This window comes from Ambystoma mexicanum, chromosome 14, assembly GCF_040938575.1.
Source record: "Ambystoma mexicanum isolate Mex_15411 chromosome 14, UKY_AmexF1_1, whole genome shotgun sequence".
Taxonomy (NCBI): domain Eukaryota; kingdom Metazoa; phylum Chordata; class Amphibia; order Caudata; family Ambystomatidae; genus Ambystoma; species Ambystoma mexicanum.
In genome coordinates this window covers 210,572,338-210,590,170 of record NC_090940.1, presented here as the reverse complement: position 1 = coordinate 210,590,170, position 17,833 = coordinate 210,572,338, and the positions used below count along the sequence as shown (strand labels likewise).

The following is a 17,833-nucleotide window of genomic DNA, read 5'->3' as shown; positions in this document are numbered from 1 at the left end:
TTAGATAAAATAGTTTTGATTTGATGACCTTTGAGTCCAGGATATCCTTAACTTCGAATTCGGGTTCCCCGTCGACCACGATCAGTTTTGGTAGTTTTGTACTCGCTTCCCTGGTTGTAATGGTTTCAAAAGTGAGACATGAAACACGGGATGAATCCTCATGTGTGGAGGCAAGTCCAATTTCACAGCTACCTGATTGATGATCGCCTTAATGGTGAATGGACCTATATATCTGGGATTGAAGGTACGGGTTCCTTTCATGGGCATGTGCTTTGACGCCAACCAGACTTCATCCCCAACTTGATACTTTGGAGCTTCACTTCTATGCATGTCTGCCGTTTTCTTGCATCTTTCTTTAGCTAGTTTCAAATAGTTTATTGCTTGTTTAAAGGCTTGAGTAATAGTAGTGTGCAAACTTTGTACTGCTGGCATTTCCAGAAGTTGAGGCAGGTCAAGATTAGAGGTTCGTGGATGCATCCCGTAAATGGTATAGAAAGGGCTTTGTCCAATGCTGTAGTGCAGTGATTTATTATAGGCATATTCGGTTATCCATAAGATATCCTTCCAATTGCCTTCCGTTTGGTGTAACATACATCTGAGGTATTGCTCCAGAGTCTGGTTGGTTCTCTCAGTCTGACCATCAGTTTGGGGATGGTGGCTGGTGGAAAGTCTTACATCAATTTGAGCTAACTCGCAGCACTTTTTCCAGAAAAGTGAGATAAATTGGCTGCCACGGTCTGAAATCAGGATGGAAGGAAATCCATGTATTCAGACTATTTGTTCTAAGAATTCTTTTGCCAGGATAGAAGCTGAGGGTAAACCCTTCAGTGGGATGAAATGGGCCATCTTGGAAAACAAGCCCACCACCACCAAAATTGTGTTGAACCCATTACATGGAGGAAGGTCAGTTATAAAATCGAGTGACAATGTATGCCAATGTGTAGGCGGAATATCTAGCGGTTGCAGTTGACCTGGTGATTTGTTCTTTAGAGCCTTGTTTTGTGCACAAACTCCACAGGATAGCACAAACTGTTTGATGTCTTTACGCTATGTTGGCCACCAAAAGTGTCGCTTGATCTTGGCTTTGGTTTTAGCGATCCCAGGGTGACCTACCAGCGATTCGTGGTAATTTGAGATGACCTTTTCCTGAGGTTCCTTGCTGGCTAGATAGAGAAGTCCCTGAAAATATGGTAATTGGTTTGAGACTGAGTGGTGAGCACTTCTGGTAGGCCAATCCTTCAGAGTGTTGGTATCCATGAGATGATTGATTTTCTCGTGGATGTCATCTAAGGTCGGAGACGTTGTAATTCCTAAGATTTCTTTCTCCAGGAATGATGGGCACTGGGTCGGGGTTGGTGGCCTCCTCGTCTACCCCTGTACGAGATAAAGCATCTGCCTTACCATTTCGACAACCAGGGCGATAGGTGATTACAAAGTCAAATTCAGCAAAAAATAATGCCCATCGGAGTTGGCGAGATGATTGAGCCTTTGCCACCTTCAGGTACTGTAGATTACGGTGATCAGTGATTACCGTGATCGTATGCTTTGCTCCTAAGAGATAATTCCGCCAAGCCTTGAAGGCCGCATTGATGGCCAAGAGTTCTTTGTCCGTAATGGCATAATTCAGTTCTAGAGCCGTCAATTTCCGTGAAAAAAGGCCAATGGGTGAAGCTGACCGGATTCAGGATCCCATTGCGAGCGGACCGCCCCGATTGCCAAGCTGGAAGCGTTGGTCTCGACCACGTACGGTAGATCTGGACGAGGATGTTTCAGGATTGGAGCTGGGATGCATTTCTGTTTTAAGTCCTGGAAGGCTTTCTCTGCTTCCTCAGACCATTGAAAACGTTTGTTCTTTCGCAGTAAGGAGGTGATGGGATGTACTAGCTGCGAAAAGCCTGGAATGAAGCGACGATAGAAATTTGCGAATCCGAGTATACTCTGAATTCCTTTAATTGAGGTTGGAGAAGGCCAATTGAGGATGGCATCCACCTTTCGCGAATCCATGCGTACACCATGAGGGGTTAGGACAAATCCAAGGAACTCAACCTCAGTAACGTGGAAGAAGCATTTTTCCAGTTTTGCAAATAGTCTGTGTTGTCGAAGTTTGTCCAGAACAGCATGGACGTGTTTCACATGTTCTGGTTCAGACGAGGAATATACCAGAATGTCATCAATGTATACTACGACACATACATCAATCAATTCTTGCAGGACGTCATTCATGAAATACTGGAACGCCGCTCAGGCGTTACAAAGGCCAAAGGGCATCACTTGGTATTCGAATAGCCCGTATTTGGTGTGGAAGGCGGTCTTCCATTCGTCCCCCTTCTTGATTCGTACCAGGTGGTATGCTCCACAGAGATCTAACTTGGTATAAATTCGGGCATCCTTAACTTGATCCAAAAGTTCAGGAATCAGGGGCAAGGGGTAATGGTTTTTAGCAGTGACTTGGTTCAATGCGCGGTAATCGATGTAAGTCCTAAGGTCTCCTTCCTTTTTAGGCACGAGGATTAAGGGTGAGGCTGCCGGGGACTTGGACGGGCGGATAAAATCATTAGCCATGTACTGGTCTAGATACTTTTTTAAATGCTGATTTTCAGGTTCAGTGAGTGCATAGATTCGACCGCATGGAATCTGTGCGCAAGGTATGAGGTCCATCTGACAGTCGTACGATCTATGGGGAGGGAGAGTGTTGGCTTGATCCTTCTGGAAAACATACTGATAGTCTTGGTATTCTGGAGGTAGCGGGTTAGTTAGACTCATGATCGTTGTCACTTCCTTGACCAGAGGTTATTTTGCTTGATAACAGGTACGAGCACATTCGCCCAGAGAAGGTCAGCCTCTTAGCACGCCAGTCGATGCTAGGATTGTGTGATTCTAGCCATGGCATTCCCAGAATTATTTGGAATTGTGGAGCCTTGATTATATCGAACACAATGGCTTCCTGATGTCCGTCTTGGCACAAAAATGTCATCTCTGTCGTTGAGTACGTTACCGGACCCGAAACGATCTCAGTTCCGTCCACAGTGGTGACTAAATCTGTTGCTGCCTTTTCGCAGAGAGGAAGATTCATCCTTGTAGCCAATTCTTGATCCATATAATTTCCAATAGCTCTGCTGTCGATATATGCTCTGACTGCATGCATTCGAGACGGCTGTTGGTGATTTATGAGGATCATTGGCAATGCTATGTGCGAGGTCTGGAAGTCCATTTTTTCGCTCGACAAGCGGACCTCTACGCTTGTCGGGCGGGGTAGTTTTCCGACTGTCTCTGCTTCAACTTTGCCGGCAACCCCAACTGCTTTCTTGGGTGTTTTACTGGGCACTCTCAGAGGAAATGGCCTCCAATCTGCATGGGCTCGGCCAAGTCGGTGGTCTTAGATGCATTTTCCATTGGGCGCACAAATACCCGAGTGTCCATTCTAGCTCAATCTGCCTTACGGTTCTGTAGTCTATGATCAAGCTGAACCACCAAGTCTATATATTCAGCACAGTCTCTAGGAGGGTTGACCACTAGAGCTAAAACATCCTTTAACTCCCCTCTCAAACCTCGGTAAAACAGCGTTGTTCTTTTGTCGTCTCAAACCTCGGTAAAACAGCGTTGTTCTTTTGTCGTCTGGCCAGTCGGTTTCCACCACCAGTCTATTAAAGGTTGAGATGTAAGTTAACAGATCTTGATTGCCTTGACGCAGAGACAAGAGCTCATTATCCAGTGCCTGGCCCTGGGAGTGGCGGGCAAACAGCTTCTCCATGTTCAATTGGAACCTCTGGAAGTCCTGCAAAATGGGATCGTCCCGCTTGACTAGTGGTACTGACCAGTCCGCTGCACTGCCACTGAGGTACGAAAGTACAAAGGCCACCTTAGATTGGTCGTTTGGAAAAGCTCCTGGTCTACATAGGAAATGTAGTTGACACTGATTTATAAAAACCGCATACCTTTTTGGGTTTCTGGCAAAGCGTTCTGGAGGTGCCAAAGGTACGCCTCCTGGAAGGACCACCTGAACTGGATTGCTTGGTGTAGTCGGAACCGTTGACCCCAATCCAGGTAACAGTGTTTGCCCAGCCTGTGGCTGAAGCAATTGTCTAGTGAGGTCAGCAGTATGATCCTTGGCTACTATCAGTTCTCTCCTCAAGGCATTGGTTTCCTGCTGAGCTGAATGTTCCTCGGCCCCGAGTACCCCCAAAAGCTGGACTAGCTGATCTGTCTCAGAGGTTTCGATGATGCCCAGGTAGAGAATTTTGTATAAGGCTTCGCGTTCTGTCACGCTCACCTGGTCTCCACGGGGGTGTAGCACGTGGCTGCACGAATGATGTCTGCTCTGGCTTGGCACTGCGTGGATGATGTTGCTTGCCGCGACTTCTCCCTTGCTATCCCCAAAGAGGCGTTGGTCTGCAAGATCGAAAGAAGATATTAGCTACTGGGTGGGACTGGATTGAATCCACCTCCTTAACCTTCTGATGCCTTGCTCCTCTTTCGGTCTCACCTTAGAGTTTTGTGAGGTAGGCTCTCTGTCCTGCAATCTCTTGCAGGGGCGCAGGAAGCACAGTCTGACCGGATCTAGTTACTTCACTGATCCAGTGGGGCTGTTGCTGAGTCTGGGAAAGCTGGGCCAAACAGGTAAGTCTTTATGCCAATGGTTGCTTGGTATAGGTGCTTGAAGTCTTTATTGCCCAACTTTTGATCTGTGTTTTGTCTTTTCTTTCAGGCGCAGTCTCGAGCGGATTTTGAATGGAGGATTGACTCTTCTTAAGATGCTGAGCAGGTTTCCTTCAGACGAGTAATAGCGCGAGAGAGTGGCGTTGAATGTCTGAATGATTGTTTTCTCCTGCATGCGCGACTAACCTGCTGTTTCTTTTCCTTCTTTGCAGATGCGGCGTGGCTCCGGAATGATGAATGGATGAACCGCTCCAACGTATTCCGGAAGAATGCTTGCCCCGGGTGAGTATTGGATGCCAGAGCGGATACCTTCTTTTCAGCAAGTGCGGCGGGCCGCAGAAAAGCTGAAGGCGAAACCGATGGGATGGAATGATGCAGGTAAGGCCTTTGTTGCTGTACTGACTCCTGTTCTCTTCTCTCTCTTCTCTCTCTTCTCTCAGGTAACGATGGATGGAATTTCTGAACGGGCGTGGCTGTAGCAGTTCGAGGACAGGACAGACACAGTGAGCGTTACGCTGCAGGAGTGCAGAATAACGCGAAGCGTGTTCTGCCTGCAGGGTGTGCTTTAAATAGCCTTGTAAGTAGTTCCAGGTAAAGTAGTCCCTTAATCACACCCTGCCTTTCAGGCAAAGTAGTCCCTCAGCCACACCCTGGATATGCAGAAAGGCTCAGCCTCACTAGGCTGAGTAAGTAGTCCCATGCAAGTCAACACTTATTATGAGCCTGGTGCCAACGGCACCACAACTGAGTCCAGGAGGTCCTAAGGCACCTCTTAGGGGCTTGATAAGCCCTTATGGGTTCTTGTGACTGGGGTGGGCCCATTAGTTCCGGGGTTTTCGGAGCATGCATCATGACATGTGGGTGCTGCAAGGAAGACCTGGTATCAAATAGTAAGACAGACACAAGTGATCACAGTTCAAGGGTTTTAATTGAACTTTCAAAAGGGTTAGTAAAATGCCTATCTAATCCGAAATCTAAAAATGGGAGCAAGCTACAGCCATTACATAATAATAACGCAGTCCTAGTAGACTCTACTAAAAGGGCCTATACTAAGAACCTATTGCCAATCATTCTAAATACAAATAGTGTGGGAAACAATGTTATGCAAAAGAAAATTGTTCAAGAAATGATATGTCGGGATACTTGAGTTGTTGGCTCCCCTTACCCACGTTTTCAGCACGGGGCAGGGTGGCACACTCAAGCTTAACACCCACTCTGGCTTCTCTAGCACAAGGATGCAGTTCCAAACCTCAGTATCAGGGCCTTTTGTGCCAAAGTCTCTTTGCCATTCAAAGTCTCTTATTACAGTGGGCCTGATGTGACAAACAAACATTCCTTCATTCTCAGGATTTTCACATGTAAGATTTCTCTGGAGATTTACTGTTCACCCCGAGTCCCCCTCCACCAGGCTCAGACCCACTTTAACACAATGTTCTCAATTGGTCTCCCTCAACCGGGCTTGGACCACTTTATCTCATTTTCCAATCTTTCCTTTTCTGTTTAAAAAATCGAAGACTTTCGACTGTGTGCAGGATTTTGCTTGACCCGTCGCAGGACCACTTCGATTCACAAACTCTTTCGCCTTACAACTCTTTAACTTTCACTTCTGCCACTTCTCAGATGGAATCCTTTGACCAGGCGTGGCTGTAGCAGTGCCATTGTATTGGGACACATTAGGTATACTGCTCGGGTGTTAGTCTGTTTTCTTCCAGAGCGGGCTGTCTGTGTGAAAGTGTTTGTGTGAGAAAAGGGGGGTAGAGTTCCCACGTATCCTACCTGGTAGGATGGGTTAAAGGTGTTACAGGGAAGGGGATACTGCGTCTTGCCATCCGGTGACCCGCTTACCCCGATGATCCTCCCGCACTGGTACACCCCAGGAACTGGATCCAAAAGCGATGGCCGTGTTCTTACCACCTGGATGACAGATCTCCGGCGACTAGTGGATGAGACACCTTCTGGTTTCTTTCAGTTCAAACTGGAGGGCAGATGCTTAGATGCTCACATTGGCCTTGTGATCTTTTGAAGTGTTCCCTTCATCCCTTGTTCAACTTGGACATTGAGCATCCTCCCAGTGTTCATTTAAAATAATGTACCTTTTAGTTTTGGAATGGAAGTGGGATACATACAAGAGTTAGTAAAGTTTACTCTACTCCTAATAACTCTAGGAACTCTTCATGTATTAGGCATTCTTCAGCAACCAAATCTCCCCAAATGATCTACAGTAACAGTGTTATGTCTGACACATTATATTTGAACTATTGCCATGTTTATTGAGGGTACCATTAGTTTGGTCAGTAAGCATTGTGCTGTAAATAAAGCAGAAAAGTATATGTTAAAATTAAACAATTACGTGAAGCACATATAATGAAATGTGCTTTAATGAAACAAAGGCACAATCTGACAGCTTAATAAGTAAGTCTGTCTAGATAGACAACTCTGTGAGGGGACCATAAAATGAAGAGTTTTCAGCATCTTCCTAACATTCTGTAGGTCACTGCACAGACCTCTTTCTTAGGGGAAACGTCCACAGTTGTGGAACGGCTGATAAAAATGCGTAGATATGGCCCTGCTTAACTTGGAAATATAAAGCCAGCGAAAGTCACCCCCTTGAGTTAATAATGGAAGACTATCAAGTTTCCCATTAAATCTAGAGGTTGCTCAAAGACCAAATGTTTAAAAGATATGCATCAAACATGCAGGGTGATGTCACAGTATGCAAGCAACCAAATAGGATGCAAAAAATGGAGGGATGTGTTTATACATGTGCGTGTTTCAGTGATAAGTAGGGTGGCAGAAGGACAAACTCTTTTAAGGAGGCTAGATTGCAGAATAGGTAAGATGAAGGATAGAATGGACACTTTTTCAATCCTAGAAGGAACCAGAACTTGAACTGTGGTTCTAAAGTATTTGGAGGCAAACTGATTAAGTTGAGAATTGATGACTAAAACCCAGTGATTTCAAGGAAAGCAGCAACATGGCAGTGGTCCTAGAAGACAATAGCAAGAAAAGAGCAGGTGTTGGAGTCCAAAAGAAACTGTTAGAAGGATTAAGTATCAGTCTGCAATGTCCGAGACGGTACCCTTCAGGTATTGGTCACCAGCCACTGATGGCAAGCAAAGATATAATAGAATATCATCTGGAAATTGGTGGACATAGACAGAGACACCAGACACCAGATTACGCACAGGCTCATGTAGATTTCAAATAGGTTTGGCAATGGTTCCAACCTCTAGGGCACTCCATGAGGCATAGGGAGTGGCCCAACCTGCAGGTCCCCGTCTGGGTGAACTCAGTAGGACCTTGCAAGGAATGTTGTGAGTCACAGCTGAAGTACCCCCTAATATTGATGCCGGCAGATGGAAATTAGTGGCCTATGGGCAACTGTGGGGTAAGGCCAGCCAGAGGTTGGCTACAAGTAAGCAGGTATGTCGGTTTACTGACATGCATGCAGCTGCATCTGAATAATAAGGTGAATCAAAAATATACTCAAAATTCAAACAAAGCAATTGATGTGAACAGGGGATGGAAGGTATAGTGGTGGAGTGAGTGCACACCCAAATAGAGGAGATGTTTGAAAATATTATTTTGAAAACCACAAGGAGTGGTGTCGATACTTTTATGAGGTGCAGAGGAGGAAAAGAGGGTTTTGGCACAAAAACCCTATAGCAAATAAGAGCAAGGGAAGAGGACCCAAAGTTCGAGTCCTCCCGTCCCCTGCACACTCTTGGACTACGCAACGAGGGCGTAGATTCTTAAGGATATAGTTAGCAATATTCGTTTTTAAGCACTCTTTAGAGAATTGATTCGACAAAATTTATAACATCAAACAGAGGAACAATGGTTTCTGCATTTTAGGTGTACAGGGATGAAGTGAGCACCTATTTATTTATACATAAAAAAATGTAGTGAAGACAGGAGAAATTGCATAACAACATTATAATGTCAACATAATCAAAAGTTGATGGAAATTCCACTGTCAATGGCTTGACGCGTTTCGAGGTGATACCTCTTCTTCAGAAGCCTCTGTGGATCTACTGTCTAATCAAAATACATTTAGGGAAAAAAATCAACAGAAGGTATACTTGTAAGTTCGTCAACCAAATAAACAACAAGCAGCATTACTTCATTTAAATTAAGTATCTACATGTAATGTGCTAAACAGTGCAAACATTCAATTTAGTTTGACCAGAGTAACTACCTGGCCATGTTTTTTTAAAAAAATTCAAAACACTGTCTAGTATAATCCCGTGCACGTTTCATGGGAATCCAACCAAATAGAATATCATTAGTAATCTAAAAATGGAAGCTATAATGAAGGCTTCTAAAATTCAATTCAACAAATGAAACATATTCGATTTTAAGGGCATATTCAACCAGTGTAGGTTTACTGTTAAGCATGGTAAATACAAACTACACACCAAAGAAGGTTTTTTTTCACAAAGAGGATATTTTACATAAAAAAAAGTACTAACCTATTAAGGTTTAATGTTGTAGCAGAAAAGCCATCTATGGCGAAAAATAAGTCAAAGTGGACATGCTTGCAGTGCCAAGACCTCAATTTAGGTGTTTTCTTGATACAGAAAGGTACTTCAATACTTCCGGTAATCTCTGTGGATAGCAATGTTAATGTACGGGTCACTGTGTGTGACTAAATATCTATTCACAAGTACAATAATGCGTTCGTTAGTGAGGAAATGACCATATACCTGCTATAATTCGTGCGGCAGAGCACGCGGGTATGTTGCGGCAGGGTTCAATGTACGGCGGACGTGCAGGATTCCTCTGTGTTGCATCTAATGTTGCAGGAAGAACGGGTGCAGATAGATCCGGGAACTCGTAAGTGTGAATGCTTTCTGTGGAGGACAGTGTGGTGCTAGTGAGTATTCAAGATCATATGGATCATTGATCACACGGTCAAAAACGTGTATAGTATTTTATACATAGCGCGTACCTGTACAGCCTCGAAGTACATCCAGTTGTGCTTCTCTCTGCTCGTTGTTTGCACGGTGCCCATGGAAACGAGGGACCGTGTTCAAACAGCCTAGTATTTGGCGGGCTAGATTCTGGGGGTAGAGATCAACAACGGACTAACCCGATGTTCGAGGAATGTAGCGGCCATCTTTAGCTATGTAAAAGGACCCTGTTAGTAAAGGTGGTTACGTGTGTAAAATTCTGCAAGTCATCTTCTGACAACATAATCAAAATTCTATCAAGAGTAGCATAAGTTTGAACAGTATGATGATAACAGCAACGGTCGAAAGACAAAGTTATTTTACCAAACATTTTCTACACGTGGTGCTATTTATGCGTATGGCACTTCTGTATCGTTCGAGTGTATTCAAACATCACAATATGTCCATTTACATCCCTTTATCTAATTTGCTGGACAATCTGATACATGGTACCAGATGTCCTCACATTCTTGGTTATGCACACAGTTTACTTGTTCAATATTACAAGTGGCGAATGTACATTGCTGTAAATTCCAATATATATTAGGACTAACAATACTAAGTCCTAGCATGCAATAATGCATTAAAATATGTATAATATGTACCGTGGCGTGAAGACTGTTCTTCAATGGCTATGACCACTTGATAAGTGCTGCTGATCTATCAAATGTCTAGTTATTTCAATAGGGTGCTCTTGTGATATTAATTATCCCATTCACTAGACAGTCAGTTGTGGGGACGTTGCTGCCTTCCCATATCCAAAAGCATAGTGAATTATTGGTGCATGGTAGAGAGTGCAGGGTCTACAGGACAGAAATATCTAAAAAGTATCTAAATGAAGCAGTTCAAGGATGTCTCCTCGTTGAGACCCCTTGGGTATTTGGTGTCTAAAAGGTATATCCAATATTTTTCTCTTTGTGCCAATAGTCTTATGTAGTTGCCACCTCGCTGTGGTTTGCTTACAACTTCAACGACCTGGAATCTTAATTGACTGATGTTATGTTTTGCTTCCATAAAATGTCTGGCTACTGGTGATTTCTGGTTTTGGCACCGGATGGTGGGCTTGTGCTCTGATATTCGTTCTTTCAAAGACCTCGTAGTCTGTCCAATGTATAATTTGCCACAAGGGCATTTCAGAGCGTATATGACGCCTGCTGTTATACAGGTGGCGAAGCTTCTGATCTTTATCTTTTTGCCTGTTGATGGGTGAGAGATGGTATTACCCTTAATTACATTGTTGCAGTTGGTACAATTAAGACATGGAAAAGTGCCCATTTTTTTAGTCTGTAAAAGCATCTGTTTATCCTTATTTGGTCTTTCAGCTTTCACGAGTCTGTCCCTAAGGTTGCGGCCCCTTCTAAATGCCATCATTGGTACTCTTGGGAAGAGTTCTTTCAGGTGTTCATCACTTTGTAGTAAAGACCAATGCTTTCTTATAGATTTGCCAATCTGGAAACTTTGACGTGAATATTTGGAAATATACATCAATGGAGTAGAATTAGTTCTGGACTTAGGTGCTAACAGGTCTTTCTGTGTTAGATGGTTCGATCTATCGTTGGCTTCTTGTAGAATGTCCTGAGGATATCCTTGTTTCTCAAATCGCTCAATTAGTTGAGTGCATTCAATGTCAAGACCAGCTGGGTCTGATATGATTCTTTTTAGTCTCAATATCTGACTGTAAGGGAGACTTTTTAGCAATGGTTTCGGGTGAAAGCTGGTAAAGTGTAGGAGATTATTGGTATCTGTGGGTTTGTGATAAATGGTGGTCACTACCTTTCCTTCATAGATCTTCAAGCTGACATCTAAAAAGTGGAGGTCTGGTTCTCCAACGTCCATCGTGAATTTGATTTTTGGGTGTACTGTGTTCATGTAGAGTAAAAACTTGTCCAATTCAGTTCTTGTGCCGCACCAGATTCCAAATATATCGTCTATGAATCGTTTCCACAGTATGATCTTACATGACCATATTTGATTATCTAAGACGTGTTCTGTTTCAAATCTATACATAAATGAGTTTGCATAGACAGGTGCCACAGCAGAGCCCATGGATGTGACGGATATTTGATTGTAAAAGGTCTTTTGGAATCGAAAGTAGCTATTATGTAAGATGAGTTTAAGTAGTTCAGTGATGAACTCTGGGTTACCTCGTATTTGTTCAGAGTTGGAGAGTAACCATTCCACAGCGTTAATGCCTTCATCGTGTGGTATAGAGGTATATAGACTGCATACATCCATACTGAATATGATGCAGTCGCTACTGATAGCCGAGATTTCTGCTAGACAGTTAAGGAAGTCTGTGGTGTCTTTGAGGTAGGTAGGAATTTCCTGAATTAAAGGCTGTAGAAGGCGGTCAATATGGATAGCTAGGGGATCGAAGATGCTCTCCGTTCCTGCAACTATGGGTCTTAATGGAGGTTCCTGATTGTCCTTATGAATTTTTGGAAGTCCATAGAATACTGGTGTTATCGGATGTTTATTAATGAGAAATTGACTGGTTTTAACACTTATCCAATCATTGTCGAGTGCATTGTCAATTAAGGTCTCGATAATAGTCTTTATACCCTGAAGGGGGTCGCCATTCAATCTACTGTAAGTTGTCTGGTCGTTGAGTTGTTCGAGGCATTTAGTGGTGTAGTAAATCGTGTCCATGACTACTATGGCTCCGCCCTTGTCTGCCGGTTTAATGGTGATATCTTCATCTTTTGCCAAGGTCTCAATATGCTCAAGCTGACTATTCTTGATGTTGATCGGAGATAATTTGCGGTAGTTGATCCGTTTCAAGTCATTAAGTACCTTTTTCTCAAATAGATCGAGTATAGGATTTTGGATAGGTGGATCGAACAGGCTCTTGGGTCGTAGTTCTAGATTGTCTTCAGGAGTATCATCTTGTCCTGGATCATTTTCAAAAAACATCTTTAATCTAATCTTTCTCATAAGTTGGTGTAGACAGACTTGCTCTTCAAACATAGATGTGTTTCTCGTGGGTACGAATGATAGGCCCGATTCAGAATAAACAGTTGGTCACTTGATGGATGTTTACTTGAAATATTCATCACTATGTTTTCAGTTATTTGTTTTTTGTTTTTTGTGGCTTTTTTACCTCTTCTGGTCTTTCTCTTAACCGATCTCTTAGGCCTAAAAAAGCCCCAGACGGTGTTGCTATTCGTCCCGTGTGTTGATCTATTGGTGTCTCTGTTCTGGCGTTCTCTATGTCACTCTGTGATGTTGTTGGTTGATGTCTTGGGGCTTGACTGATCGGATCTCCTATACTCCCACTGCTGCTATCGCTACCCGAATTGGGTGGATTCGGGTGTGGTGGTCTATTTCTATTCTGGTTCCGGTGGTGGTAAAACTCTTGCAAGGAGTAGACGATGTCGTTCAAGTAGTCGAAGGTGTCTCTTTTGAACTTTCTTAGCTTTCTTTGTTCAATGTCTACCTTATAGTTGTTTAGTTTTTTGTTAATGTCCTCCAGAAGACCTGTAAGTTCTTCCGCTGTTTTAAATTTCGATAGTTGCGTTTTTAGAGCCTCAATGTCTGTATCTAAAGTAGTCAATGACTTCGAAAGTTCTTCAATAGTTAATAGAATAAGATCAAGAGAGCACTTGTTTAAGATCTGGTCCCATTTGACAATAAATGTTTTACTCTCGCTGCACAGGGTCGGTCTCAGATATACCCTTAGACCTCTAGGGATCCTCTGGGATTTATAGTACTCAACTAATGTTGTAGCGTGAAGTTTTTGTGATATTTCACGTCTAATCAGTTTTTCCAACTGTGAAATTAATCTCTCCGGATTTGACGTAGACTGTAGGTTTTTCTCTGTGGTCTTGATCAGAGACAGAATGCGTTTCGCTTCCTCCGTGTCAAAAGCGAGGGTTGTAGCGTGTTTGTCAGTCAGTTCATTAATGCGGGGGGATGGAAGGAACATGGTGAAGGTATGTGTTAGCTGGTTGAAGCTGATAAATGCACTGTTTTTCTCTTGCTTTGTAAGGTGCAGTTCTCAATAGTGCCATTTGGTCGCAAAGGGTACCTGCGGGTCAGTAATGGAAGAAGGCCTAATGTGCTAAAAGTAGCAAAGTTAACTTGTTTGGTAATATTTCCTATTTCTTGTTATAAGCTTTGGGGGTTTGGTAGGCAAGTGCTTACACCGACTTCAGTTAGTGTCCCATTAGGGCGTTGCTGTTTGGGTGACTGACAGGCATATCTGGGTACCTTTTAACGTTCTTGTTTTTCTCTGCATTCGCGCACTACCTTTGTTATGGCCCTTATTTCTCTATACGTTGCTCTTTCCAAGTAACAGCCAACCTCTGGTTGCAAACAATGACCCTCTATAGGTTTGTGCAGTTTCAATGTTCCTGTTTCTTACAGTCCTTTTTTTATAGCACATAGGTTTACACCTTTTAAGTTGATTACAGTTATGATGTACTACTATATGCAATGGAAAAACCCATAACGATTTCCATCTGTCTATGTTTTTCCAGGGCTGCTGGTCACAGAATTCAGCTAATGAAGGTAGGTGCTATCGAAATGTTCTGTAGCTTTATGTCTTTGGGGCTGAAGTCGGACTACCCATCGTCGGTGAGGCACTAGTAAGGAATTACCCTAGGACTGAGTTAGCTCCTTGGTTTAAGAATGAGCATGTCTTTAGTGGCAAGAGGCAGCAAAGATGGGCAGGAGTCATTGAGGTCAAGCTTTAAGGGACACATTGAAGATTTAAAGGAAGTAGCCTGAACTAGGAATGGTACCCCTAATGTGTAAGGGACTTTCTGTTGGCTTCCTCAAGGAATATTCTGAGCGGTTTCACTTAGGGAGCTAAGAGACAGACCGGTTTTACTGATGGATTTCATGCATTTTGCAAATAAAGAAAGCTCTTTTAATACACACATTTTTAAAATAATAATGTCCCAAAAATATGTGTGGCAAAATATTTCTCATGCCTGTATTTATGCATGGTGTTAACTATCCTAAAATGTTAGCAAAGATTAACAAAATCCCTAACAATATTCCCATGTACAAATAAATCAACCGATGAAGTGGCAGCTCATGTAGAATGGTTCATTTTTTAAATGGTATTCCAACATAACCTTGTTCGATTCAGGTTGTTAATAAACCTCTGTGCCATACACAATTTTTGAAGTTTTGATTGCAAGTTATTTGAAACGTTTTTAGATCACATGCCATGGAGTGCAACTTGATAAAGTACATATCGTTATTTTTAAACAACCTGAGCTTTCCAATGATTCAACGCCCACATATATGTGATTCCACAATCAGTATATTGAGGGAAATAACTTTTGTTCACAAAATTGCACAATATTCTTTTTGTTTGTCATACAGAAAAACATTAATACTGGAATGGGAATGTAAGGCAATGCTGTATTAATTTCCCAGAGTCTTCCATACCAGTATGTGTACATTTTAATAAGGGGTTTAGCTTCTAAATATGTGCCTGTAATGTCTTTTTAGGTCCAAAGATGTATGCCGAATGACCACTATAATGCGTCTCAAATTCAGTAATTGATATCCATCCCAGAAGTGTAGGGTCACAAATACAAACTTTAACATTTCTTGTTTTCCCCCCTCTCCTGTTCATTGGTGAATGGAAGACCTTTCTCCTGATTGACTGATCAGAAGGTTGCAGTAAAAATTGTTTTTACACAAGCTTTTAAAAAAAGTGATATTTATATTGTCTTTCCATCGCACAGGATAATTCCAAGGGTGTATGGGGAACGAAGGTGTGCATTACCATGCATTTCCTGAGAGGGGGTTATAGGTAATCATGGGGTTTGAGGATCCCTCTGACAGAAATGCTGGAAAAGCTCAAGGGATTGACTGCAGTACAAGATTTTACTTAAATAGCAAGATGGTGCGCCCTACATTTGGTGATGGACACCCTAGGCATCATATAGGTGGATGGAATAGCTGGCCTGACATGTTGCATTCTTGAATCTAGCCTATCTGCTTCTATCACATATTATTACAGAAGGTGTTACCTTTACCATACCTCTCTCACAGAGGAACCTCTCCTTGGGTCTGGTATGCCCAGATATGGGTTTTCCTGTTTATAGGGATACTGAACCTTACTTTAAGGTTGACCACGGCCTTTGTGATTTTGATAGACATCAGTTCAGGGGCAGCACATGTTTCACTGTTGAAAAAATATGGCTAAAGAAGGAGTATTGTACACACACAATGTGTTGATGGGTAACTAAATCCCAAGCAATGCGCACATGGGTAAACAACATTATTCTCCCGATGGATTGTGGGGCAATAATCCACTGATAATTTGACTTATATTTTTACCAAACATTTCCTAAAGGTCACAGTTCTATACTCTTGCCCTCACACAGCAACGTCACATTTGGGCAGAAATGTCCAGTAATTTGTTCTCCCCATAGTTGGAATTCCAGATATGTATGGGTTTGTATACGGTTTGGGTCCCTATAGCCGTAAATACAACTGCAGCATGAGCAAATGTCTTCTCAGAACAATGTAGCTGAACAACCTGAGTTGTGCATCCACAGGCTCGGGTTCTCTGGCAGGTGTGAGTCCACCTCAGATTCTAGTTCTCATTCGTAAGTGGTCTCTCATTCCGGTTCAGGGTCTTTCCATCTAGGTTGAGGAATCTCACCTCTGGGCCTGGCACTACTTCACTGTTCTCATTGATACCCGACTCTGGCCAGGTGCTGCAGTTTAGCTTCTTGGAAGCTCATATGTTTCTTTGGGTCTCTGGCCCTGCTGTACCTCTCTAACAGGGCTATTTTTCCCAAGGCTATCTTCCTGTAATGATCTGAAACCCTTCTTGGGGCTGGCTCGCTTTTCTCCCAGGATGTTTCTCCATTCCTGGGGTTGGTTCTCTTCCTATGGCTGGCTATCTCCCAGGGTCTGGCTCCTTTCCTGGGGCTAGCTTTCTTCCAGGGCCTGCCTGCCTGCCTTCGTGTGGCTGACTCTCTCACAGGGTATGGCCCCCTTTCAGGATTTGAATCTCTTCATGGCTCTCTCTCTGTGATAGTGTCTTTTTCTCTGTAAGCGGTGTATGGTGCTCCAATCTCTTCTGTATCTCTCCAGGCCCCTACACCATCTGGCTCCTCTGAACTCTTCTGGACCTTCACAGGGCAATGTACGTATGGGTCTGGAGGCACATCTGCACCCTTGCTCCCCTCACTCAGGCAGAGAACACAAAGCCACTTTCAAACTTTAATGACCATGTTTATGCTCCCGATTGGGCTGCAGTGGTCAAAGATTGATGAGGCTTTGTAGTTCAAACTCACAAGAGTGGACTATAGAAGATCTGATGGCCATCGTGGAAATGTTGAGTTAATTTGGGAGGCACTTATTTCCTTCCCAGATGCACTGCTTTATTTGCAGGTAAAATGATTATAGCTTGGGGATTTAGAAATTGCTGGAGCATCTCATTTTCCTTTTCTTTTGACATTTCTGACGTGTTTCTTCCTGTGTGATTTCAAGATGAGAAGTGTTTTACATGATAAGCCCTGCTACTGCATGGGGTGAGGGAGGTTTTCCACTTCACTGTTTAGGCGAGGTACAAGTACTGTATATGGATGAAAGGATTGTCAGAATGCACCACCCTTCCCCTTGGTGGGTTTGGTTTGCCTTTTATTTTATGGAGAGTGGCTAATTGTTCCACTTAAAGGTACAGCATGGCTCCTTACAAGATATTGCAGTTAAGAGAAGGGGGCTGCTCTTGCCACCTGGTGGGTCTAGAGAAGTCCTTTCTCGGAATGTCCAGACTACAGACCTCCTTTCTGGGTGCATTTCACCCCTTGTCGGGGTTCCATTGAAAGCAATGAAGCAAGTCATTGTTGGATATTGTAGTTGTGGGGCAATGACTCTACTACAACCTGCTGGTGTATCCTATATATATTGACTCCATGTTTTGTATTGCATAATGTGCAGCTTCCCGTGGCCCCCAGAGTCTCCTGCTTCCTTTCAAATGTCTCACTAAGTGTGACTTTGCCTCATTGGTTTGTGGATCAACCTTTCCAGCAAGGACAAGGGGGGGGGAGCCATAGAGAGGAAGTATTTTAATGTAGAGTGTGTTGGGAAGAGCAGACATTTGGGGTCATTACGACCCAGGCGGTATGTACACCAACTTTACCACCATGGTGTAAACTACGTTTACACCATGGTGGATGGCGGAGTTACCGCCCCATTCCAAGGTGAGTGGGGCGGTAAATCCCCATTTCCCATTTACCCTTCCCCATTCC

The 17,833-nt window shown here is 43.3% G+C and overlaps 1 protein-coding gene across 2 annotated transcripts in view; it reads left to right on the top strand.

Moving 5' to 3' along the window:
- Positions 1 to 17,833, top strand: part of ABHD12B (abhydrolase domain containing 12B) — a 304,395-nt gene that overhangs the window by 117,236 nt on the left and 169,326 nt on the right. For both annotated transcript variants that reach the window (XM_069638955.1, XM_069638954.1), the window contains exon 5: positions 14,087 to 14,117. In XM_069638955.1, coding sequence (XP_069495056.1) covers positions 14,087 to 14,117 — 31 coding nt within the window. The remainder of the gene's footprint in view (positions 1 to 14,086; positions 14,118 to 17,833) is intronic.